This window comes from Culex pipiens, chromosome 2 (assembly GCF_016801865.2).
Source record: "Culex pipiens pallens isolate TS chromosome 2, TS_CPP_V2, whole genome shotgun sequence".
Classification (NCBI taxonomy): Eukaryota; Metazoa; Arthropoda; class Insecta; order Diptera; family Culicidae; genus Culex; species Culex pipiens.
Window position 1 is genome coordinate 193,955,512 of NC_068938.1, and position 26,421 is coordinate 193,981,932.

A 26,421-nucleotide genomic window follows, 5' to 3' on the forward strand; every position below is an offset into this window, starting at 1 on the left:
TTGTCAAACTAACGGGGTCACTTTTTAGTTTGACACCCATTTTACACGGAGTTCACACACACTACCAAACGTTTGTTTTGATAGTGTGTGTGAGCGCCGTGTAAAAAGTGACAGTTCGTCACTTTTTAGTTTGACTTTGACCAACCAACGGGGTACAAACTAAAAAAGTGTCAAACGAAAAAGTGACCAACCACCGGGGGTTGAGTGTATTATCAGATTTTACAATATTGTTGTTGCTTTTATTCAATTATCAACATACAGGCACCATGCGTACGACATATGAAAGTAAAAGCTCGCCCCTCACCCTCTTATTTGTGTTCACGAAAGCTTAAAAAATTTCAAACGCGACGCCACGCGCCTCGTCATCCCCTAACAAAAGTTTCTGGAAAGCTTTTCTCTCGCACACGGTAAAGCTTTCCACCAAACCAACCCCCTCTCTCACGCTCTCACTTTTACGACATCGACGGCATCACACCAACACACTCAAAGTGGGCGCCATGTTGGGTGGTGCGGTGCGTCTGGGTTGCCATGTTGATGGAAAAGATTGGTTTGCAGATAGTGATGGATGGTAAAGAAAGTTAACAAGCAAAACATTTCAAATTGGCCAATACCAAAGTGCATACAATCAGTCCATCCTGCTTGTTCTTCACGTTAAAATGAACTGACGTCAGCAGGGCAGGCTGATTGTTTGCATTAGGTACTTTGGCATATTTACATTGTTTTGCTTGTTGAAACTTCGGAAAGTTTCGATGGTTTCCTTGTTATAACTATAAATAAATCACCGTCGGTTATTAGAAATATTAAACTTTATCAGTCTAAAAAAAACTTAATAACTGAAAATCAATATTCCAAGCAATTTCAAAAAAATTAGGGCAATTTTGCTTTGCTAGAATCATGAAAATCTGTGATTTATTCTGCAGACTTTTATGGCGCAATCTGGCATCCCCAATTTAAATGGTCATAGAAAACAGATGTGATGTTTTTGGATGAAAGCCGAATCTTATCACAACGCGCGCGATTTTAAGTAAAATCAAAACATTGAATAACAAGTAAATTTTACTGTGAAACATTAGTTTTTTTTTTTTTCAGTTTCAAAACAAGTTTTGGTAAAATGCTGAAAACGTTATCATGTTAATCATAAAACAAAACGAACACAAAATTTTCATTGATTTTTAATCACCAAAAAGTCGGCTTTCTCTGTGAACCGTTCTTTGGCGCGGTGTTTACGGCGTAAATCTTCGCGTGTGTGTGCAAGGCGCGCGCCCGCTTGTCTGTGACTGTTTGCGTGAGAGCTCGAAAAGAGGAAAAGGTGCGAAGAAAACCGCCAGTCAGCAACAAGACGACACACGCACACACCTGCAAGAAAACGGTAACAGCATATCGCAGTAAGCCGTGGAAGAAAAATGGCGCGTGTTTTCGGTCGGTGCGGTTCGGAGTGAAATTCGTCGGTACAATCGGTTGCGTTCCGGTCGGAAGTGGTGCCAAAGTGGGGCGGCCATCGTGTGGTGTTGAGATTTGGTGAAAAATTGTGCAGTCGGGCGTGTTTTGGACCCGTAATCGGCGCCAATCTGTCCCCGCCAGGGAGGTCATTTGCTTCTGCTTAGCCTTCTTTGACTTGTTCCTCGTTGAACACACGCACACACGCTCACGGAAAGGGGGTTGTGTTTATGTGCGAAGCAGTGGGGTGGGCAGCACACAAACACCGACACACCGTTGACCTCTCCCAAATGGTAAACAAAAAGTGGGCTGTTTAGTAAACATGCAAGGCTAGCGGAATCGGGGTGTTTGTTGCAAAAGTGCTTCCGAAAGCGGTTTTCTGTGAAACTTGTTGTTTGTGTACTTTTTTTAAGTGTTTAGCATAAAACTTGCTTTGCAAAAATAATTATGACAAACAGCTTGGTGCGATCGCATTCGGCGCGTGCATAAATGACGTAACGCGACGGCGGTTCTGGTGGTTCGGAGTGACGCGAATGCCCGGGGGAACCGACCCCAGATGTCGGAGGCATGGTATCGCCCTCCAAGACGAAACATTCGAGGGTCGCAGCCAATCAGCAGCAGAAACCGGCCAATGCAAGTAAGTTTCCCGCGCGCCTCCCGGTGGAAAGGCCAGATTGTCTTTTGTGTTGTTTTGTGCAAAAAAAAAGGTTGCGATGAAAAGGAAAAGGCGAAGAAGTTTGTGCAAGAAAGGTCAAACGAGGAAAGATGCAAGCGAAAAAGGAGGGAACGTTTTGCAGCTGTTTCTGGTTTGGGAGCAATCGATGTGGTGGTCGGTCTACAGCAAAGGAATCGTTCATAAACCACGTGGATAAAGATATATTTATTTTTTTTTTATGGCTTTTTAAATATTACTTTAGAAAAGTTACTTGATTTTGCATTTCGACCCTTTTCAAATATCAAAACTCCTTTTTGCAAAATCGAGTTGAATGTAAATCTTGAAAACAATGCCTATATTTTTTTTGTAAAAGAAAAAATCAAATCAAATTATTCGCTCTACAGCATTGGCTTTCGCGTTCTCAATTGCGAGATTCCTACTCGAAACAATGTGTCCGAAGGCTTGATTGTTGAGGCAATTGCAAACCTCTTTTTACACCTTAGCTTCCCATCCACCCCGGGATTCAAACTGAAGACCTTTGGATTGTTAGTCCAACTGCATACCAGCGACTCCACCGAGGCAGGAGCCAGGGAAACGACTCCTACACCTGGACTGAGTTAACGACCTAACCTCTAGGTTAGACCGGTGCCACCATTTACTTCCCCGTCCGACGGAAGGCGTGATCAGACAAATTTCGTCTCGAAAAATGCCACCGGGACCTTCTGGGATCGAACCCAGGCCGACTGAGTGAGAGGCAACCACGCTTACCCCTACACCACGGATCCCGGCTTTCGCAAAAAGCACATTTTTGAACCAATTTTAGAGCGTTTCGTTTCAAAGAATGGTTATTTGTTGGGCTTTTAAGGAAAAATATGTTGAGGTTCCAAAAAAAAAACTATCTGAATATGAAAAGGTCATATGAACATTTCTTGGAATTTCCAAAAAAGTGTCCTCGTGGTTTGTGGATGGTCCCTAAATAATTTCATGCAATTTTTGATATTCATTTTATTTTGTTTGTCCTGGTAATTTTGTATCAAAATAAAAAAAAATGCATTAGATAACCCATTTTAAGTCCATAATTTGTCAAATGTGTCATTAGTCAAAATAATTTTCCAGACCAAAAATATTCCATTATGTTAGACAACAATGCATTAATATTAGAAATAAAGCCCCTTTTTTTAACAACCAGGTTTTCAGCAGAAAAAAAATAATTTCAGGGTGGCCACTCAAGTCGGGAAAGTCGGGAATTTGTGATTTTTTGTCAGAAACTCGGGAATCCCAAGCATACATGCTTAAAAAATCTAATTCTTGAATAATTTTGTAAAATTTTCAAATTCAATTGGCTCAATTCTTCTTTAGTAACTTAATTTATATTCAGTGTTCCTTTCCTATTTGAGATTGAAAAGATTTTTTTAAACATTAAAAATCCTAATAAACACTGGATGAATTTGACACAGATTTTTATAATTTTTTTTTGCATCATTTTTTTTAATTGTTTTGGTTACCCCTTATTCTTACTCTAATTTAAAACATCAACAATGTTAATGAGAAACTGCTTTAAAAATTGTGCCTAATTTTTACGATTATGGCTAGTAAAACGTAGGATTCTGTTTCATTTTATCACATCGATTAAATATTTGAAAAAAAGATCCTAACTTAAGTTTGGCAATGTTTTTTTTTGTTGTTGTAAATATTTTTAATTGTTGAACTAAATTCATTAAGTCATTTGAAATATTTTTCCAAATGATTCCCTTGAACTTTGTTGTCAGTATGGGTAAATTAATCTACATAAAGCTTGATTTCCAAACATCGGAAAACCTCAATAGCAAAAATCCATTCGTTCTGAATGAAAAAAATGACATACTTTTTTTACGTTTTACAAACATGAAAAAATATTGAATTTAAAAAAAATTAATCCAGCCAATTTTGATTTAAGTAATTGCAAATATGTTTAAAGAATTTGTTCTCTCAAACATTTAAAAATAACATAAAAGTGTCAAAACATAGAATCCTGTCAAACTGTTTTTTTTTTTTTCATTGAAAAAAGTATAAAGCAGTTAAATAATGTCAACTTGATTAATTTATTAATAGTTCAAAAATTCAATTACAAAATTTAAAAGGAAACTTAGTCAAATGATTTTTTTTACGAATTTCTTTATATTTTCTAAATTCATTGATGCAATGGTAAAGTGTCTTTAATAAAACTAATAATAATAAATTCATTGAAAGAATTGCTGTTATAATCATTTTTTAATAAAGAATAAAATTTTAAATTAAATTAATTTTTTACGAAAATTGTCAATAGTTTAGATTTTTTTTATGGTTGATGTTGACTTTTTACAAAGAGTATTTTGTTTGAAATCATTCTTTAGATAAGAAATGCCCATTATTAGAGATTCTGGAAAAGTCGGGAAAAATCGGGAATTTCAAAATGGGATTTGAGTAGTCACCCTGTAAATATATAAATTGTATTATACTCATTACTGCCCATAATTGAAAATTCGGCTATTATGCCAAATCAAGTATTCCGAGAAAAACGCGTTTTAGTGTTTGTCACAAAATCTGCGTCAAGGCAATTTCTCATAAGAGTGGCATATTAGCCGTTTGGTTTTTCGCATCGGCAGCCAAGTCCAAACACTATTTCAGCAAAATTCAAGTTCCAGAAGATGCGTTGGAACATCCTCTATCACCTGGTGCTAATATCTCGTTTTTGTCAAAAGTGGATATTAGCCGTTTTTTCAATGGTGGGCAGATTAGGCCTTCTTAATAATTTTCAAAAAAACGGGATCTACCGCTAATTTTCTTAACTATCTTTGAAAATAATGTTGCTAAACTTGGTTTTCATTTGTCAAAGAAAAAATTTAATAGCAAATTTTCTGAGCTTAAAAAAAATTTCAGAGATGGTCACTCATGATCACTATTTTAAAAAATCTAAAAACTGCAAATATTTCGCTAAAATAAAACTTTCGGTGGCTGTATCTTAACTTTTTGATTGCAAATTCAATTTTACATAAAAAAGTTTGGTCAAAATTTGTTTTGCTGCTTTTGCATAAAGTTTTTTTTTTGCAAAAAACACTATTTTTCAAAAATTTATAGCTCGACAGCAGATTTTTTGACCATACCATACCAAGTTGCGTATTTTTGTCCCCTATAACTTATCAAAAAAATCTCGAAAATAAAAAAATACAAATTTTGCGAAATAGAGTTTTTGCAAATAAAAAAAAAGTTGGTTAAAAAATCGCCAAAACATTTATTTCCGTGTCCCTTTTTTTCAAATTGACACCAAATTGATAAGAAAATTTGCTCAAAAGTTATAGATTTTTGAATATGTACGTACCATTTTTTTATGAACAGCTGCAAAAATTTTATGGAGACTTGTATGGGTGTACCAATGACACAAATTAGCTTCTTTGGTCATAAAAAAGGTCCCAACAAAGTTTGAGCCAAATAAAAAAATACAAAAGCAAAAATGGGCGAAATAAGCCGATTGCGTATTGAATTGTTCTTAAACATGATGAAATCCAGTCTGCAATCCGCTTAAATCACCGTCTCCCTCCAAGCAAAGCGAAAAAATCTAACAGCAAACAGAGTTTGTAATTTGTAATTTATTAGAAACGATAGCCTGAGTTTAAACATTTCAATAGTGTTTTTCTCAGTTGAAAAAAAAATGTATAGAACTGCACTGCCCATGTTCGCATAAATGTCCCATATGCAAAAACAGCAAGCTGAGAAAAACGCATTTAAAGTTTGTCCCATACATAAGGCTACGTGTTAAGTTTTCGCGAAAAAAATGGATTTCCTCCTGATTTCTAGAACAAAGTACTGGATGTTATATGCTCTTTTGAAAGAGCACACAATTTTGAACTAAACTGCATCAATAACTCGAAATCGATGAAAATGCATATGGGACATTTATGCGATCAGGGGCAGTGCAGTTCAGTACTGAAACCTCCAGTAATTAAGTTGCAACAGCAGCAACTCAACCCCAAACTTCAAGGCAACGAAAAAATAAAAATATGCAAAACATTACATCTGCTGCTGCTTGCACTCTGTTGTGGTACTGCTGCTCAGTCGTCATGTTTACCGTATACAGTTGGCTATGGAAACCTTGGCTCAATACATTTCAAAAACAAACATTCACCACACCACCCCAACTAACACAGACAAACAAACACATTAGTACTTTCAGAGGCAAATGAGCTTCACCTCGAAAGCAACACAACCCACACACAGTGATAGCCGCAAGTAACTCGTGATTTCAGATTTGCTGCCGTGTTATCAACAATAAATGAAACTTCAAGTTTCCCTCACCTACACTTTAAAAGCTTTGTGGTTGGTTGCATTGTGTGTGATTGTTGTTTTGAGTGTTGCTCTCTTCTGTTTTGCAATCAACTTTGTGTAACCTACTTGCACGATTCAACTTATCTTCTACAAATTACTAAATTGGTTTCCCCCTCCTCTTTTGTTTCGTCACAGGTAAAGTGAAACTTGTGAAAGGCCCGACCCCGCTGGTGCACCACCGCTTCTACCTGGACATTCAGAAGCACCAGCTCGCAAACAAAATCGAGTACACCATCAAGGAGTTGGGTGGAGTAAGTATCATCACGAACGGAACTAACATCAGGCAGCTCGGTTTCTTCCAAGAAAACTGAAATTTCCTTCAACTCTGCACCATTTGGTCATCTTCGTTCCAGTCTGTTTCTTTTTCTGGACGTTTATTTTTTTCAATTCAGACTTCCCTTCCTTGCCCTTAAACACTCTCCTCCTGGCCGGTTGACTCCAGGACACACAGCCGAGTTTGAGTTCAACTCTGGACGGCGACGAACGAAGACAGAAAAAAAAGGTTGGGGCTCGAGAGCCTGGAATCGATTTCATGAATATACCAGCAGAAACGAAAATCGAACACAAAAAAATACGACCAAGCTGCTGCTCTCACCATGCTGAATATATGTACATTTTTTGCTCGAACTCAACACTCTGGAATGGAACGACGACGACGACGACAGAAGGGACCGACCGGACCTCCTCCGGGATTGTGCCTGTGAGTTCAGAACGAACACGCACACAGGCCAATCTGGAGCAAAAAAGTATAGGGAGAAAAAAAAAGTTGGTATAAATTTGTGGGAGTTCAGCAGCGCTGAAATGTTGTGGGAGTTTGAGAGAGAAAGAGAGACATCGAGAGAGAGAAATCGATTTTTGGTGAGTGACCGGCTAGTTGGACGAACGAACTACTAGGGCACCGACACCGGCCAATGACGATGGTGACATTGGTAGACTGGGTTGTTTGCACAAGCACATGCCGAGCATGAAATGCGCCAATTGCGATGGGAATCATACCGCCAAGTAGCGCGACTATGTCATTTGGAACATCGCATTGTAGCCTACAGACTGTAGCTAACAGTTGTATTTTTTGCATAAGGATGTTTTATTGCTTTTTCAAAAACAAAATTCAAATTTTGTTCATTTAGGCATGTCACAAAAATCCACTTTTCGTTATTTAAAATGCCAAGCCTTAATTTTGAAACACTGAAGCAAACGGATCACAAAATTCTAAAGATTTGATTATAATTATGATACTGACCAAACATTATTTTTTTCAAATCCTGCGAATCAATGAAACAAAACATGAAAATAATGTTTTTCCTTTTGGTTTTCTATTTCATTTGGTGGGCTAAATTTAACCATACAGAAGGTTATTAAACAACCCACTATGACTGACATTAAAAAAATTAAATGCTGGCCAAATAGATTTGATATGACAGATTTGGGCATTCATCAATACCCTGAAAAAAAATTGAAAATTTGTATTTTTTTTTGTTTCCCAATCCGATTTCACATCTAAAAAATCATGTCACAAATGTGGTAAGTTAATAAAAATAAAGCCGTTGCAATTTTTCTCATTCTCTTTGAATAAGAATAAAAACCTTCTGGTATTACTTTTAAAAATCCATATCAGCAAACCAGAAAATTATCATTCTCTTTAAAAAAAATGATAGTTAAAAAAAATCTTGTGAAGAAAGTTTTGAAAATCTTCTCTCCTCTAAAATAAAAAAAAAATCTTAAAATGATCGTGTGTGACAGATTACAAAATTTACAAAAATATATTTCAAAAAACTTGTGAGAAATCACTAGCCGTTTGTAAAGTGTGTAGTTTCAAGCAGGGTTGCTACAAATACAGATTGATTTGTATTTTTTGTACAAGTCACCGGACAATTTTATATGATTCTTATGTAAAATTATCCGGGACATGTAAAATTATGGAATGGGTGAAAATCACGTTTTAAACCATAAACTGAAAAAAAAACAATATTGGAAGGTATTTGAAGGTTGATATTTTATGTTTAATGAATTTCTTGGACATTTTGCTATAAAATGCAACCAGAAGAAAGTCTCTTGGTCTACAAGTTGAAAAGTTACGATAAAAGAATAAAAAGTTTTTTAATAAATCGTCAAAAAAAAGGGCGGTTCCAAAGAAAGGGGGATGGTCCAATTGGAACCAAACTTGGGATTTCTGTTAACTATCGATAGATGAACCTTCTCTCCAAGTTTGGTCTTAATCGGTGAAGGTCGAGTCCAAAAGAGTACCCAGTTGACATGGTTATAATGAATTGTCTGAATATTTAAAAATATATTCAGACTTGAGCAATCATCGGCGCCTATAAAAAAAAAAAGAAAAATTACTCAAATTCAGTAAAAAAATATTCCTAAAACTACTTTATGATTCCCATTCCAATTTAACATCTAAAAATTATGTAAAAATTGTCATTCGACCGTTTAAAAAAAATCATGTTTTTTTTTAATTTGGCAACATTGCAAAATATGTTTTACCCTTGCTGGGCCATAGCTTAATAGTTGACTTTGTGATCCTTTTATATAAAAAATGAACTGAAATTGGTAGTTTGAAGTTAAATTTTGGCGTATTGTTTGAATTTCAAAATAAAAAAAAATCAGAGCTTTGAAAGATCAAAAATTCAAAAATCATATGTTAGATAATTGTGTTATTTAATCTATTGTATATTATACAAATTTGTCAACTTTAAAGAAGAATAACAAACTGTTAGAATGATAATTAAAAATCCACGCCAATGAACCAAACATATATTATTCTCATATTCTTAAAAGAACTTATTATTTGTCGCACTGGTTGTTTTGAAAAACCATCTAGTTTTTCAAACAAAAAAAAACATAATAATGTGAAAAAAATATGAAAATCTTATCCTCTGAAATAAAATAAAAAATTAAGAAATGATCTTGGGCGATAGATCACAAAATTTACTACAATTAGTTTTAAAGTAAAAAAAAACCGTCTTGTAGGAGAAAATGCTTGAAACAACCTAAAGTCGGTTGTAAAGTGCGCTAGTTGCAAGGGGAATCGTTCCACCAATTTCTGTGAAAGCACCACTTTGGGAAAGCAGAGAAAAGTGTTGTCCTGCTTATTCTCAACATGCTTGTGGGTGCTAATGAATTACGTTCCGTTTGAAGTCCGTACTGGAGACCTGTCCGTTCCAAAGAATCAACGACATCAACGTTCCAACTAGACTGGTTCCGCCCGGACCGCACATGTATTCGTTCACCAACAAGAAACCAAACCAAGCAAACAGCGCCCAACAACAAGAACCACTCATTCTCGCTGAATCTTACTGAATTGAGAGAGAGCGCACTCAAATCCATTGAGAGAGAAAACGAGAGAAGAGAAGAGTGAAAACATGAAAGGAAATGTTCAGCTCGGCACTGAATCAACCAGCAGAGGCCGAGTCAGTCCTACACGGGCAAAGAATCTTTGTGCCAGCGAGCCAACGCGCGTATCCGAGCTCTGCCGTGAACGAGCTTGCGTTGAGAAACCGAGTGAGAAGTGGTGGAGGAAAAAAAAAGGCAGCCATTGCGCGCTCGGCAAGTCGCCATTTCTGTGAAAAATACGGGCCAATTTTGCGGGGCGTCGTCGGTTGCGGAATTTTTGGGCAAACGGTTTGAAAGGTGCGATTCTTTTTCCGATGGGGACAGTTTTTGTTGTTTGAGGAAGAAGTGTGTTATCGGTTGCTGGGATGTGTGTTGAAAAAATCACAGAGAGAGAGGGCTGGGGTGAGTGAGTGAGTGTGTACGTTGGAAGGCCCCCTCCTTTGTGACGACGTCACTGGTTCCGAGGAGGTGTCTTCCTACTGGGACGAAGTGTTTACACTGTAATGCAAGCTATTCATGAAGGGATCGTTTGGAATTCCTGGGTCACGCACAGCTCAGCGCGGTGACGAATACGGTCAGGGGTTTCATCATCATCGTCGTCGCTGCACAGCGCACAGCAAAGCAGAGTCGGATCGATTCAGCGTTTTTTCCTCCTCGCACAGAGTTGGAGCGAAAGCAGAATACGCTCACACCGAGTCTCTGTCCACAGCAGTTCCAACAAACCCAAGCGACGACCGAGCAAGCGAACAAACGACGACGACGATGACGAGGAACAGCCAACCAACCGTCCACAACCAGCCTTGCCTTGCTTCCTTCGAAAACCAACCAACTCTACGGTCTGGTCTGGCCTGTGTGTACATGCTATGTAGCTCAGAAACAGCAGCAGAGGCAGCCCAGCAAAAGCTTGTGATTCTCGTACCCTCCGCCGTTCCGCCTGCCCTCCCTCGCACCCTGACCATATCGCCGACTACGTATTGTTCAGCGACGACGACGGAGAGCGACGAGTTTCCACTTTACTTTGAATCGAGAAACGCGTACAGACGGACGATTCCGCACGGGAGTGGTACGGGTCGGGCTTGTTTCCGTGGAAAAAACAGGCTCGAAAACGGTTCCTGGGACGCGTAGTGACCGGTAGAACGTTCAGAACTACTCTAAAACACCAGTGGTGACATCTGTCATCGAGTTCGTTGAGGCCGTGTCCAAGTGGCTCTTCTTTTCCGTGTGTGTGAGTGCGTGCATATTCAACTCTAGCAGTTCTAGCTGTGACAGCTCATAGTGCTAAATTAGGGCCAATTTAAGGCCCAGCGAAGCGAGCCACCGTTGCGTAAATCAAATATGGCTGAAAATACGTCCATTTATCGGAAAAAAGCTGCCTGCCTGGCTAGCTAGCTGGTCGTCGTCGTCGTCACCAACAGCAGAGTCGCTCATATCGTGTTTTTTTCATTGCATTGCCTCGTTCGCCTTTACCGTACACACAACATCGCATCGCACAGAGCGCTCTCTCAGCAGTCGGATCGTCGTCGTCGTGGCCAAGGTGGTGCAATGGCAGGTGTTTACTGTGCGGAATCGGACGTCGCATCTCCAGTTGGAAATTTCAAAGTAGTTATGTCGCAGACGTCAGTGGAACGACGTAGATCGCATTCTTCACATTAGCAAGATTATTGAGTTTCACTTTGATGTTGAGTAATGAGCTGATTGCTTGCTTTGCATTCTTGGTTTCGACTTCTTCCTTCACTTCACTTCGATGTTGAGTAATGAGCTGATTGCTTGATTTGCATTCATGGTTTCGACTTATTCCTTCACTTCACTTCGATGTTGATGTTGCTTTGTATCCATGGTTTCGACGTCTTCCTTCATATACTTCGATGTTGAGTAATTGGCTGATTGCTTGCTTTGCATCCATGGTTTCGACTTCTTCCTTCACTTCACTTCGATGTTGAGTAATGAGCTGATTGCTTGCTTTGCATCCATGGTTTCGACTTCTTCCTTCACTTCACTTCGATGTTGAGTAATGAGCTGATTGCTTGCTTTGCATCCATGGTTTCGACGTCTTCCTTCACTTCACTTCACTTGCTTGTTTTGCATTCATGGTTTCGACGTCTTCCTTCACTTCACTTCGATGTTGAGTAATGAGCTGATTGCTTGCTTTGCATTCATGGTTTCGACTACTTCCTTCACTCTGATTGCTTGCTTTGCATCCATGGTTTCGACTACTTCCTTCACTTCACTTCGATGTTGACTAATTAACTGATTGCTTTGCATCCATGATTTCGACTTCTACCTTCACTTCACTTCGATGTTGAGTAATGAGCTGATTGCTTGCTTTGCATCCATGGTTTCGACGTCTTCCTTCACTTCACTTCACTTGCTTGTTTTGCATTCATGGTTTCGACGTCTTCCTTCACTTCACTCTGATGTTGAGTAATGAGCTGATTGCTTGCTTTGCATTCATGGTTTCGACTACTTCCTTCACTCTGATTGCTTGCTTTGCATCCATGGTTTCGACTACTTCCTTCACTTCACTTCGATGTTGACTAATTAACTGATTGCTTTGCATCCATGATTTCGACTTCTTTCTTCACTTCACTTCGATGTTGAGTAATGAGCTGATTGCTTGCTTTGCATTCATGGTTTCGACGTCTTCCTTCACTTCACTTCGATGTTGAGTAATGAGCTGATTGCTTGATTTGCATCCATGGTATCGGTTTAATTCTTCACTATCACCTTTTCGACTGCCATTTGACCTCCAAAATCCGCGATGTTTTATTACAATCAGCACCTGAAAAAGAAAAGAAAATAAAAGTTTTAAAAAATACCTAAAACAACACGTTCAAAAACTTACCTTCATATTTGAGGTGACCTAAGTACTCGATTCTTACGTCCGTGATTGGGAAATGCAGCACCTAAAAGAGGAAAAAAATAGTTATAAAATATCTGAAACTCACTCAAAGATTCCATTTACTGCATGGCAGTACTGGATTCCGACGTCCGTGATTGGGAAACTTACAACTAAAATGGAAATACCGTCAATAGGTGCTTAAAGTTCACTTCTGTGATCGGGAAACGCTACCAATGTATCAATCAAGTGAAACAATTGTCCTTCCAGTACTCAACTCTTACGTCCGTGTTCGGGAAATGCAACGGCAAAATTTGTGATTTAAACCAGTGAAGCTTTGTTAGCATTGTGATTCGTTACCACCTACCCATCTTGACAAGCCACAGAAAACGAGTGTACAATGAAAACATGGGTTTCCTCGAAACGAACACGAAAACCAAGGCAACACCAGCTCTCTCACAAATACATTCATAGAAGAGAAAAAAAATAAAGAGGGCACTCAAATGTTGTGTGAAACACGCAGAGCGCGCAGGTTAAGCGCGCCCCGGTGAGAGTGAGTTCCCGTGCTACGAACGAGCGAGAATGAAGGAAGGAGGAAGCAAACGGCGCGCGAAGCGCAAATAAGAAAGGGGCAACATAAACATGAACGCGAAAACAGTGAAACAGTGAGGGTGTGTGAGTGTGAGGGCAAATGATCGTAGTGTGCGTGTGCTTTCGAGTTGGGTGTCATGGAGATGTGTGTGTGTGGAATGAGGGAGGAAAGGAGAAAGAGAAGAGAGTGTGGGGCATGAATGTTAGGTTTACCGGTTCTCGGCGAGTTTTGTGACCTCTCGGCAGAGCCTACTGCGATGGGAAAGGTTTGGTGTTTTTGTTTTGCGCACCACTGCACAGTGGGAAAAAAGGGCCCAAAAAATTACCGCAACATGATTTCGCGCAAACCATCGATTGCTATACACCAAAAGCTTCGTTTTTGCACCAGGAACAATAATCCGATGAAAAATCGCACTGCACGGACCGGTAGCCGGAGTACAGGCCACCGGAAGATCCGGATTTTTGGAAAAAGTGTCAGATTTATCCAATTGTGAACTGATAAGCTTTCTTCTACCATGAATAGGCATGCAAAACAATCCTAGAATAATATTAAATACCATAGGACCCATCGGAACCGGTTCCACCGATCTCCGGTGGCCACATCCGGAACCGCATTAGGAAACAGCGTAAACTAGTCATGCGACGTATCAAACTTCTTGATTTTGGATGGAGAGTATCCTTAAAATGTATTTTTGCCTCCGGTGACCGGTTCCCAGGTTCTCCGGTGGCCACATCCGAAGATCATATTTGGCAAATTCCTGAAACCACTCTTGCGACATATCAAACTTCATGTTTTTAAAAGAGGAGTGTATAACTCATGTCCCCATCCAAAATCAAGACGTTTGATACGTCGCATGACTAGTTTACGCTGTTTCCTAATGCAATTCCGGATGTGGCCACCGGAGATCGGTGGAATCGGTTCCGATGGGTCCTATGGTATTTAATATTATTCTAGGATTGTTTTGCATGCCTATTCATGGTAGAAGAAAGCTTATCAGTTCACAATTGGATAAATCTGACACTTTTTCCAAAAATCCGGATCTTCCGGTGGCCTGTGCTCCGACCACCGGTCCGTGCAGTGCGATTTTTCATCGGATTATTGTTCCTGGTGCAAAAACGAAGCTTTTGGTGTATAGCAATCGATGGTTTGCGCGAAATCATGTTGCGGTAATTTTTTGGGCCCTTTTTTCCCACTGTGCACTGGACGGATGATGTGATGCTGTTCAGGTGTGGAAGGAAGAGTGTGTGCAGTGGGACTTTCTCTGGCTCTGATAAGATTTGGAGTGGAAGGAATTTGGCGTGAATGGGATGGAGTTCAACTAGACAGTCGGTCGATGAAGTAGCAAGATAGTGCATCTTGGAAAATCCCGTTGAAAAAAAACAGCTTACTATCTACTCCTCCTTCTCCTGAATTTGTGATACAAGTTTTTATAAAATTCCGCAAGTTTTTAACAACCTAAAATTGACACCAAGTTTTCTATTCTATTAAATTTTAAATGACTGAAATTTCATACTCAAAACAAACTTATGATTTTTGTAAAAAAAAAGTTAAGTTTATGTTTATTTGATAAAAAGTTAGATCTCTCACAACCTAGGAAATATTGTCAAGGGGCTATTCACATACCACGTGGATAATGATCGATTTAAAATTTCTCTACACACACACCCCCAGGCAGACAGACTATCATCAAGATCTTTCACCTACTAGAGCTGCTTTCATCAGCAGCGCCAGCACATTATGAAATCCGGATCGATAATTCCATCCAGAGTCTGACGCTGTGCGTTTTTCATTCCACAGCAAAAAAAAGAGGACAAAATTACCCACACTGTATATAGTTGGTTAGTTTTGCAGAACTCTACACAGAACAGAGGCTGGTGCGTTCCCCACGAAGTCTGTGCGCTCAAAATTAATCGATTGCACACACCACACCGGTAATATCGTGCCATGAATCTCTGGAAACTGCAACTGACAGTTCGTTTTGTTGCACGGAAAAGAAATGTCTTCCAGAAGTCGTGAAAAATGTTCATGAGTTCATACAAAGCAATTTTCACAATTTTGTGAATCCGATTCATGAAATGATGAACAATTTTACGAAAATTCGTTGATTTGACATTTACGAATTCATGAATCTGTTCCAAATTTCGTGAATCTGATTCATGAAATGATGAACAATTTTACGAAAATTCGTTGATTTGACATTTACGAATTCATGAATCTGTTCAAAATTTCGTGAATCTGATTCATGAAATGATGAACAATTTTACGAAAAGTCGTTGATTTGACATTTACGAATTCATGAATCTGTTCAAAATTTCGTGAATCTGATTCATGAAATGATGAACAATTATACGAAAAGTCGTTGATTTGACATTTACGAATTCATGAATCTGTTCAAAATTTCGTGAATCTGATTCATGAAATGATGAACAATTTTCCGAAAAGTCGTTGATTTGACATTTACGAATTCATGAATCTGTTCAAAATTTCGTGAATCTGATTCATGAAATGATTAACAATTTTACGAAAAATCGTTGATTTGACATTTACGAACTCATGAATCTGTTCAAAATTTCTTGAATCTGATTCATGAAATGACGATCAATTTTACGAAAAATCGTTGATTTGACATTTACGAACTCATGAATCTGTTCAAAATTTCGTGAATCTGATTCATGAAATGATGAACAATTTTACGAAAAATTGTCGATTTGACATTTACGAATTTATGAATCTGTTCAAAATTTCGTGAATCCGATTCATGAAATGATGAACAATTTTACTAAAAGTCGTTGATTTGACATTTACGAATTCATGAATCTGTTCAAAATTTCTTGAATCTAATTCATGAAATCGTGAATAATTTTACGAAAATTAGTTGATTTGACATTTACGAATTCATGATTTCTGGAACAATTATTTTCCGTGTAACGTGCTGAATCAAAACCCTGTGCGCGCGCAATCCGTATCCCAAATCCTGAATTGTATTGGTGAGTGACCCGGCCAAGGATGCTCAGAGAAAGAGAGTCATCTCTTCTCACTGTCCACCCACCTCCCAAGTTTTTTGTTATGCCGGATGGCCAAGAAAGAGCAGAAAGTCTTGGCTTCGTACACACATAGCTATTTCTGCTACAAATTGTTTAAATGCCGCGTCCCTCGTCCCCTCGGGAGATTTGCTCCACATCTTGCCTGGAGTTCCTTGTACTGGTTCTGGTTCTGCCTCTGTCTTGTTTCGCGAAGCATCTTAAGATGGCCGAAAGTCGTCGGGGTTTCGTCTTCTCCCTTCTTTAATTTCATGACTCACGCAACTGGTTGCCAATCAAATCCCCCCAACCTCCTCTAATTTCTCCCCTTCTTTCCCACTTTCTTCCAGCACATCGAGTTCTTCTTGAGCAAAGACATTACGCACTTTATCACCGACAAGGACTACAGCCACTACCAGCGAACGGCGGGAGATCCGGACGGAGGTCCCTCGCACAGTTACAACGCCCAGCCGGTGACTCCGACGACCCCGTTGACGCCGAAGACTCCGCTGTCCAACCGGCACCACCAGCATCTGCAGCAGCAGTATGTAAACGAGGCGTCCCCGTCGTCGCCGTCATGTGGAGCAGCTGCAGCAAGTTCGTTGTTACATCCGACAGGGCCGGGTTCCGTTGGAGCCGGGACGTTCGGAGGCAGTGAGAGCAGGGTGAGGATTTGATTGTTACGGTGTTTGGTTGTGGCCGGCAGATTACATTCTGAAGCGAAATTATTCTTAAAATTTCATAAACTTCATAAACTTCTTAATTTTCTTAAATCCTTAAATTCTTAAATTCTTAAATTCTTAAATTCTTAAATTCTTAAATTCTTAAATTCTTAAATTCTTAAATTCTTAAATTCTTAAATTCTTAAATTCTTAAATTCTTAAATTCTTAAATTCTTAAATTCTTAAATTCTTAAATTCCTAAATTCTTAAATTCTTAAATTCTTAAATTCTTAAATTCTTAAATTCTTAAATTCTTAAATTCTTAAATTCTTAAATTCTTAAATTCTTAAATTCTTAAATTCTTAAATTCTTAAATTCTTAAATTCTTAAATTCTTAAATTCTTAAATTCTTAAATTCTTAAATTCTTAAATTCTTAAATTCTTAAATTCTTAAATTCTTAAATTCTTAAATTCTTAAATTCTTAAATTCTTAAATTTTTAAATTCTTAAATTCTTAAATTCTTAAAATCTTAAAATCTTAAATTCTTAAATTTAAATTTGCATGTTTTAATTATTAAATCAATTAAGTAAAAAATTGTTACATTCTTCAATACTTCAGTTCTTAAATTAATAAAATCTTGAGTTTTAAAATTATACTGTTAATTAATCCTTAATTCTTATATTCGGCTCTGGTTGAGGTCGACATCCAAGTCCCAGGCTTAGCCTTAGTATCAAAAGTATTAAAAGAAATTCTAAAATTTAATTATCAAATGTAAACATAAAAATTCTAAAACAAGAAAAATAAATGATTTACAAATTTATTTAAATAACAAAGTATCTAGCGAAAAAAATAAAATAAAACTAATATTTCAAATTCAGAAAATCAACAGTTCTAACACTCAAATTCACCAATTTTGAAATTTCTAAATTAATTCCAAAATATTTTAATAATTCTCAAATTCTAAACAAAAAGTTTAAAAAAACTAAAAATCTAAAAATTAGGAAAGTACAAAATCAATTATTTTGACATTCTTAATTTCTTTTATATTAAAATTTTATGATTTTATAATTACAAACATCAAAAATATAATTTAAAGTAAAACTAAAAAATATTAAAACTAATAACAAATTTGAGTTATGAAATTTCTTTTTTTTGTAATTTTTAAATTTCACAATTTTAAAACATAAAAAAACACTAAAAATAAAATAAAAAAAATCTAAAAAATAAGGATATCAAGAAAAAATGCAAATATACAAAACAAAAATTCCAGGATAATAAAATTCACAGATATTTAAAAATATACAGAAATACAAAATAATTCATTTTGAAATTCTTAATTTCTTTTATACTAAAATGAAAAAATAGATCTAATATTAATTTGAAAATTCAAAAATAAAATTAAAAAAGCAGAAAAAAAATACACAAAACCTTAATTTTCCATTTTTTTGAATTTTAAATTCAACTATTTCGATATTTTAGAATAAAAAAATTTAAATAAAAAAATCAAAATTAAAAGCTTCTAACACTCAAATTCAACGATTATAAAATTTCAAGATAAAAGAATATCATTAAAAATAAGAGTTTTGAATTCCAAAACTGATTGCTTTTTAATTTAAATCTTTAAAATAAATAAACTAAATTGATGGGCTTAAATTAATATTTCCTATTTTTTCAAATTATTCGATTTAAGAATTTAAAAATTTAATTTTTTTTAAATATTTAAAGAATTAATAGAATAAAAAACAAAAAATGCAGAATATCAAATTTAAAAACACATTATTTTTAAAAAGATTTTTAAATTTTAAAATTCTTAAATGTAATAAATAAAAATAAAAGATAAAAAAAATGTTCAAATTGTAAAAATTCAAAAATTCTAACACTTCAACGAACTAAAAATTTTAAAATAAAAATAATATTACTAAAAATAAGAATTTAAATTTCTAAACCTATTTTTTATTCAAATCAAATAAAAATAAATAAATTTAAAAGCTTAAATTAATGTTACCAATTTTTCAAATTATAATTATAATCCTCAAATTCAAAAATACAAAATCAATTATTTTACAAATTTTAATTTTTTACACTAAATTAAAAAAAATCCATTATTATTAATTATAATAAATTTTACAAAAATTAAATTTGAAAATTAAAATTTTTCAAGTTTAAATTTAGTTCAAGCTAAGAATTTTATATTTTTTAAATTGATTTTTTAGTTGTAATTTTGATTAATTTTTTTATTTATTTTTTAAATTTCTTAATTGCTGAATTAACCCTCTACAACCTAACCCCGCCTTTAGACGGGCTTCGATCTGAAAAATCGCCAAAAATCTATTTTTCAACCAATTTTTGATCTTTAAAATGCATTGGAAAGAAGAACTCTTAAAATTTTAGAAAATTTTAGGGTTGGAAGTTTTACTTGTTTTATGTGACTTTGCCAATGTTTTTAAAAATGTCATTTTTTCAGGGATCAACTTTGGCTGTGTTTTTTACAAACTTTTCTTATATTTTAAGTAAAAATAAGTATGCAGTAATTTTTGTAGTGTCCCAGACTATGCATCTACGCATTTGTTTACAATATAAATGATAATGGTGCCATTCTATAGCAGAAAATGTGAAAAAAAAACAAAAAAATGAAAAAGTGACTGTAAAAACATGAAAAAATTTGATAGGCAAAATGTAATGATAGGATGTGTTAGAATAGGCCAAATACTACCAAAAACAAACATAAACAAAACAAGATAAATGAAAATTAAAATACTAAAAATAAAATAAGAAAAACATAAAACAAGAGAAGTGAAGTTTTTCGTAGAATAAAAGTTGCTCAAAATGACCTCCTAAACACGGGAAAAATAAAAAATTTCGAAAAAAAATTTAGGCAGTAGAGGGTTAAAAAAAACTAGTAAAATTCTAAGCTTGAGCAATTTAAAAATTTTGCAATTAGAAATTTTAAGCTAAAAAATAAAATTACAGGTAAAAAATCAAATCTAAAATTCTAAGCTTCTTGTTTTTTTTTTTCTTGAATATTAAAATTATAAATTGTATAAATAATAGAAGTGAAAAATTTAAAATATTGGAATTTAAAAATACTAAAATAAAAAAAAATACAAAGATTTTTGAACTCCTGATTTTTATTTTTAAAATAATCGATTTTGATAGTTGTGGTCAATTCCGGTCAATTTAAAGTTCTGCTCATATTTAGCGTCACATTTCCGAAAACGGACTTAGAAAATCTACCATGATTTGTACCTCAATCAGATCAAAATGTCTAATTTCCCTGGGCATGAGTAGAGATCTCAACGCCGTTAGCAATGTTGGCTTAAAAATAAAATTCATTGGATAATATCACCCTCCCCCCAGCCAACATTTTTGCCATGCGAAGCGGGCCTCTAACACTGTGTCTAGGTAACACCTAGCTAGGAGCGATCAGTGGACAAACACAAGAGGTGATCCCAGAGTCGATTAGGAGTTCATGAAGCAAATTAGTCGTCTCCCACCCCTTTTAAATTGAAAAATGAACTCTGAAACCAGCGTCTACTCACAACAACAGAAACCGAGGCCTCTTCTAGGCATTGTAGGGTCTAAATTACTGTTTGCCATACAATTTTGAAATCAATGTTTAGAGTATTTAGGATAATTATTTTCAACATTACAATATTTATCTGTTTGTTATCTCCACATAACTTTCTATAACAGGTTTTAAAAAAATACTTTCTGTTGTTACCTAAGCCTTTTGCTTGTTCAACAGACAATTTAGAAATGATAGGTGTTAAGCGGAATTAAGCTAGACCATTTAGAAATTTAAAAGTGCATTTAGGATTAGACACACTTATTTTGCCCATGAGCTTCAGTTTTATTTTTATTATTATTTAGAGAAGATTTGTAGGGTTTATTTCTTCCTAATGAGTTCTTCGTTCCTTAGAAATTAGGAGAAAAAAGATACTGCCGCCACCTTTGCTTAATATTTGCAGGTACCCAGCCTCATCAGCGGAGCTGGTCAAAGGATGACCAAGTCAAACTCGTTACTGACCAATTCCGACATCTACTGGCGAAGGTGATCTAGGACATCTGACGGCGGTTGCGGGGTCGTCCTCTTAAAAGCTAAGTAACAAATCAGTAAGGTAATCGTATTACAGGCCTGCCTATTATGGTCATGTTGAATACGATTAACTACAACACTAACCATTTAAACTTTCAGCAAACAAGACTTATGACGGACGTGACAAGACGAGGGCCTGTTAAGCTGTTAAACATTGTTTTCTGTTGTTTTCTTTGCTTCTGGGAATTCATTGCATAAAAACCATTCTGATTTGTAAAAATTTCCATAGAGTCTCGATCAATCAATAGTGAAATGATATCGGACTAAATTCGTTGATCTGTTGAACTAACGGTTGTCGGATTATGATTGTATCGACCATTGTTGCGAATCGAGGATCTACTGGAATTCTGACGATCAAATGGTCGTCTCTTTTTCAATTCATGACTTGTAAAATATGAACTGTTAATCTATTTTTTTGTTTTTGTTTTTTTTAAAGAAGCCAGACAGGTTTTTAAAGAAACGTTCTAGATTTTTTGGCTATTAATTAAAATGTCGGGGATTTGAGATAAGAGTAGCTTTCGGATAGGTTACTTTAAATCTTGTATTCAATTCAAGTTAGGTAGTTATCCGCAAATGAATATTTGGACTTATATGAATAATTGAACATTTTGGACTTATGAATAACACACAACTGTGCATTTATTCTAGAGTCAGATCCATACAGCGTCAGTGTTTATTTGGTCGAAGTGTACTAATTCATTGGCAGATCTGGTTCTAGTTGTAATGTACGACAAGACTACTGACGGACGTGACAGGACGAGGGCCCAGTTTAGAGGTTTCGACATCAACGATGTGCGGCTGGATCACCCTCCCAAAAAAAAAAAAAAAAAAAAAAAAAAATCAGATCAAAATGTCTAATTTGTGATTTTCTTCTCTCTTCTCCCTCCAGCCCACCAAACCTGCCGCACCCCGCAGCCGCGCGGATGCTATGCTACAGCGTGTCCGCCAGCAACAACAACAGCATCATCTACAACAATCTCCAAGTGGCGCATCGTCGTACAACCCACTGCTAGCCGCCTCAACGCGCTGCTCAACATCGCGACCGTGCAGCCCGCTCAGCCCATCGGTCCCGTCGCCATCGCCGACCCCGTCGGCCGTTTCCGCTGTCCGGCTCGACCGCAACAGCCAGAGTCCGGCCCAGTTGGCCAAGTCGTGGGGGAAGCCCATCTGGAGCACCGAGTACGCGATCAAGTTTCTGAGCAAGGTCGTCGGGTCGGTCAAGCAGGATCAGCTGGGACAGAACCAGCTCGTGCAGGGTGGGAAGGGTTCGGGCAAGTCGAGCGACCCGGCCGGGAAGACAACTCCGCAGCATTTGCGTGGGGATTACATCAAGATCGAATCGCACCAGCGGCATCACTACAGGCCGGCGTTTGCACTGTTCAAGGCGTGGCCCTCGTTGAACCTCGCCACCAAGAGTAACCACTCGCCGTTTGATAGTGCCCGCGGTGGAGGTCAACGCAGCGTTCAACCAAGTGTTCAAGCCCAAGCTGGTCAACCAGCCCCGGAAGATCGTCCCAGGACCGCGACAACCAATCAGCCAACCAATGCGACGACGGCCACGGCCAAACCCGAGGACAACACAACCCAGCAGCAGCAGCAGAACGCGCAGAACGCCCAACAGCAGCAGTGTGGATATTGCGAGATCTGCCGGATCGAGTACGACGTGCTCGCGAACCATCTGAACGCCGACGAGCACCGGGCGTTCGTGCGGAATGACGGCAACTTTGCGGCGCTCGATAAGCTCATCGCGGACGGAGGCGTCGGATTGGGCGCGTTTTTGCTGAACGGTGTTGAGTGTGGTGGGGAAGAAGAACTGCTGACCAAGGAGGAAGAAAGTGACACGAAGAAGAAGAACCAAAAGAAGACGAAAAAGGACACCGTTGTTGAAGGTGCGGAAGAGGAATGTGACCAGGGGGAAAGTGTAGTGAAAGCGAAAAAGAGAAGAGTGGAAAAAGTGGAAGAAGAACCTTTGGAGCAGCAGCAAGAAACTGTGAAAAATATCGTGACTGTTGAGAAGGAGCGAGAAAAGGAAGAGGAAGTGACGAAACCTGCACCTTTGAAGACGTACTCGAGGAAATCGAAAGGTAGGCTCGCTGATTTGTATGTTTTTGTAGAAAATTTAGATAGACCAGAGCATGTGAAGTACAATTTATGTAAAATCGACTAGAAAACTGTTATTGACATGAATTGTTTATATTTTTGTAACTGAATTTGACATTGGAATAAAGCATATCCAATAATAACATATTTTGATGAACTATCCAAATATCAAGAAAAACCTCTCGTCTTTTCTCCTTTGATGGTTCAATAAAAAAGTTCCTTCATTCTTGGAAAAATAAAATCTTTTGCGCAGCCCACGGTACTTTGCTGAGTGGTTGCTTTCGCAGTTAGCGCATTAGACACGTGATGTGTGCTGCTGCTTTCCCTGGCTTTATGGTTTTTTTTGAAGATTTTTTTGAATTTCTTAATACTTGAATTGATAAAGTTTTCAATAAGTATTGAAGCTAAAATATTGTAACACTACAATAAACTTTTTTTTTATAACCAAACACTTTTTGTTTGTTTGTCTGCCTTATAAACTAATGTTTGGCAAACCCACAAACACACATTGCTTATTGGACATTTTGAAATTATCAAAACAAACCAAAAAATGTTTTTTTATGCCTTTTGGAATACAAAATGACCCCGTAAAATTTGGAACCGATTGATTGCGTCCACAGTTTGCACATTTAATTCTGAAGTTGTATAAAAATTTGTATGGCTCAGTGCAAAAGTGAAAGTGTTCCCGTCAAACGATCGGCCTGTCTCCTGAGAAGAACCTGGAATCTGACGATCGGGATACCACCTCACGGCGTCTTTTGAAGATTTGGGCTTTATGTTAAAGATTTGCTGTTCCTTGGTGAGAGCTTTCCATCATAAGTTGTTAATTTATTATATTCCCCTATATTACGATATTATAAAATAACCCTTCTGTAGAGACGAATTAAAAAACGCGTGGACTGTAATTTGCGACTGGTTTATTCTCTTGCCGTCTCTAAACTGTCCTGGTTGTTCGTGCTGTGTGTTAGTGTGAGTGTGTTGTGTGAAAGCGGAAATGCACTGAACCAAAATTTCTCCTTCTAGCTGTCAATCGCTGCAGGGTTGCCAAATGCGTCCCAACATCCTCCCCCGCCAGTGGACATCCGGGAACTTCAACCGGCTGTCTTCTCCTCTGCTTCGTCGTCGAGTGGGAGCACCGCAACCTTTGCCGTCGACCGCTTGTAGACTCCTCCTGCTGTCTTTACCGTCACCACGCGGGTGACTCCGTCTTGCCCCGGGTGGACCTTCACAACTCGGCCGAGCCTCCACTGCAGCGCCGGAACGTTCTCCTCCTTGAGCAGCACCAAATCTCCTTCCTTGACGACAGTGTGCTGCTTGTTCCACTTCTGCCGCTGCTGCAGCTCGGACAGGTAGCCCGCCGACCACCGTTTCCAAAAGTCAGCTCGCATCTTCTGCAGGTGCTGCCACCGTGTCAGCGTTCCAGGCTTGAGTTGATCGTACGCCGGCTCCGGGATCGCGTTGAATGGGCGGCCAATCAGCAAATGACCGGGCGTGATCACGTTGAGGTCACCAGGGTCCGCCGTCTGCGGCACCAACGGCCGCGAGTTAAGTATGCCTTCAATCTGCGTTAGTAGTGTGGACCACTCCTCTTCTGTCAGCTTCGTTTCACCTGCGTTCCGCTTGATCAGGTGCTTCGCCGACTTCACGCCGGCTTCCCACAAACCTCCTACGTGCGGCGACCGTGGTGGGATAAAATGCCAGCGAATTTCCTTGGGCAGGCAAAACTCTTGAAGCGCATCCTTCGTCAGCTGCTGCGTCAGCAGCGCGTACAGCTCGTGGAGCTCCGAGCTGGCTCCAGCAAAGTTTGTGGCGTTGTCGCTGTAAACGTCGGAGGGAAGGCCGCGACGAGCGACAAATCGGTGCAGGGCGGCAATGAATGCATCCGTCGTTAAGTTTGACACCAGCTCGATGTGGATGCACTTCGTGACCATGCACACAAACAATGCCACGTACGCCTTGCAGTACACTGGTTTGCGCGGGTGCCCTTTGCGTACGTAGATTGGTCCAGCGAAGTCAACGCCAACTCGTTCAAATGGGTAGGCCTGGGTCACTCTGTAGCTGGGCAGGTCTCCCATGAACAGTTTGGTCTCCGACGGGTCCACCTTGAAGCACCGTACGCACTTCCGCAACTTTGCGCGGATCGCGTTTCGTCCGTTCAGGATCCAGTACCGTTGCCGCAGAACCGATAGAGTTCCGCTCGGTCCGACGTGCAGATTCTCCTCGTGGACAGCTTGAATCAGGATCTCCGTTACTGGATGCTCGGCAGGCAGTATGGCCGGGCACCGCTGCTCGTACGACACGTTGGCGTACTTGATCCGTCCGTTGACTCGTAGAATGCCGTAGGTGTCGACCCAAGGATTCAAGCTTCGTAGTCGGCCAGTGTACCTCTCGTTCGGCTTGCCTTGCTTCTTCAGCACTTCTTGGATGTCTGTCTGCATTCGTTGCTGCTGGACCATGTACACAATCGAGCGCAGCGACGATCGCAGTTCGGGTATGGTTGGGTACTTCTCGTTGTCTCCGTACGTGGATCGCTTCCGGGTCTTGTTGCAAAAGCGAATCACGTAGGCTAGCACTCGTTGTAGTTTGCGGAACGAGCTGAACCGTGTGAAGATCCTGTTGTAGTCTTCTTCTTGTTCGTCGGTTATCACAACGGCTGCAACTCGTACTTCGGGTAGTTCGACTACGATGGCCATCTCGTCTTCTTGGTAGTCGTTTTCTTCGAGGAACCCGCCATGGAACCAGAAGCGATTCCCAATCAGTGCTTCCGGGAAGAGTCCTCGTGATACGAGGTCTGCGGGGTTGGCGCTGCTTCGCACGTACTTGTACTCGTAGTCGGCCCTCGGGGTAAGCTCGTGGATTTCGGCAACTCGGTTTGCCACGTACGTTTCGAGCTCGCTTGGGGACTTGGCCAACCATCCCAGTACAATCGTCGAGTCGCTGTACAGCACCTTCCGAGTGAATTTCACCTTGAGTGCTTTCACTACCCTGGACACCAACCTTGACATCAGCCGGTAGCCGCACAGTTCGAGTTTCGGGATCGTCTCTTTGGGCGCCAAGTGCGACTTGCTGCACAGCAAGTAGGCTACTGCTGTGTTGTCCGCCAGGATGTTACGCACGTAGACGCACGTGCCGTAAGCTTCCAGCGATGCATCCGAAAATGCGTGCAGCTCCAGGGCCACCCTGTGTGGCACGATGACTCGGCGCTCGATCTGTACCTCCATCAGTGCTCGCAGTCCACCACGAAATTTGTTCCATAGATTCGTAAGCATCTTGCACAGTTGCTCGTCCCAAGACACTTTCTTTCGCCAACACTGACGCAGGATCAATTTAGCGGTGACACAAACC

The 26,421-nt window shown here is 38.8% G+C and overlaps 1 protein-coding gene across 1 annotated transcript in view; it reads left to right on the top strand.

Moving 5' to 3' along the window:
- The first annotated feature begins 1,372 nt into the window (after positions 1 to 1,372).
- Positions 1,373 to 26,421, top strand: part of LOC120415166 (protein chiffon-like) — a 43,811-nt gene continuing 18,762 nt past the window's right edge. The window contains exons 1-4 of the mRNA XM_039576604.2: positions 1,373 to 2,074; positions 6,569 to 6,684; positions 16,568 to 16,882; positions 21,866 to 23,060. Coding sequence (XP_039432538.1) covers positions 2,005 to 2,074; positions 6,569 to 6,684; positions 16,568 to 16,882; positions 21,866 to 23,060 — 1,696 coding nt within the window. The 5' untranslated portion in view covers positions 1,373 to 2,004. The remainder of the gene's footprint in view (positions 2,075 to 6,568; positions 6,685 to 16,567; positions 16,883 to 21,865; positions 23,061 to 26,421) is intronic.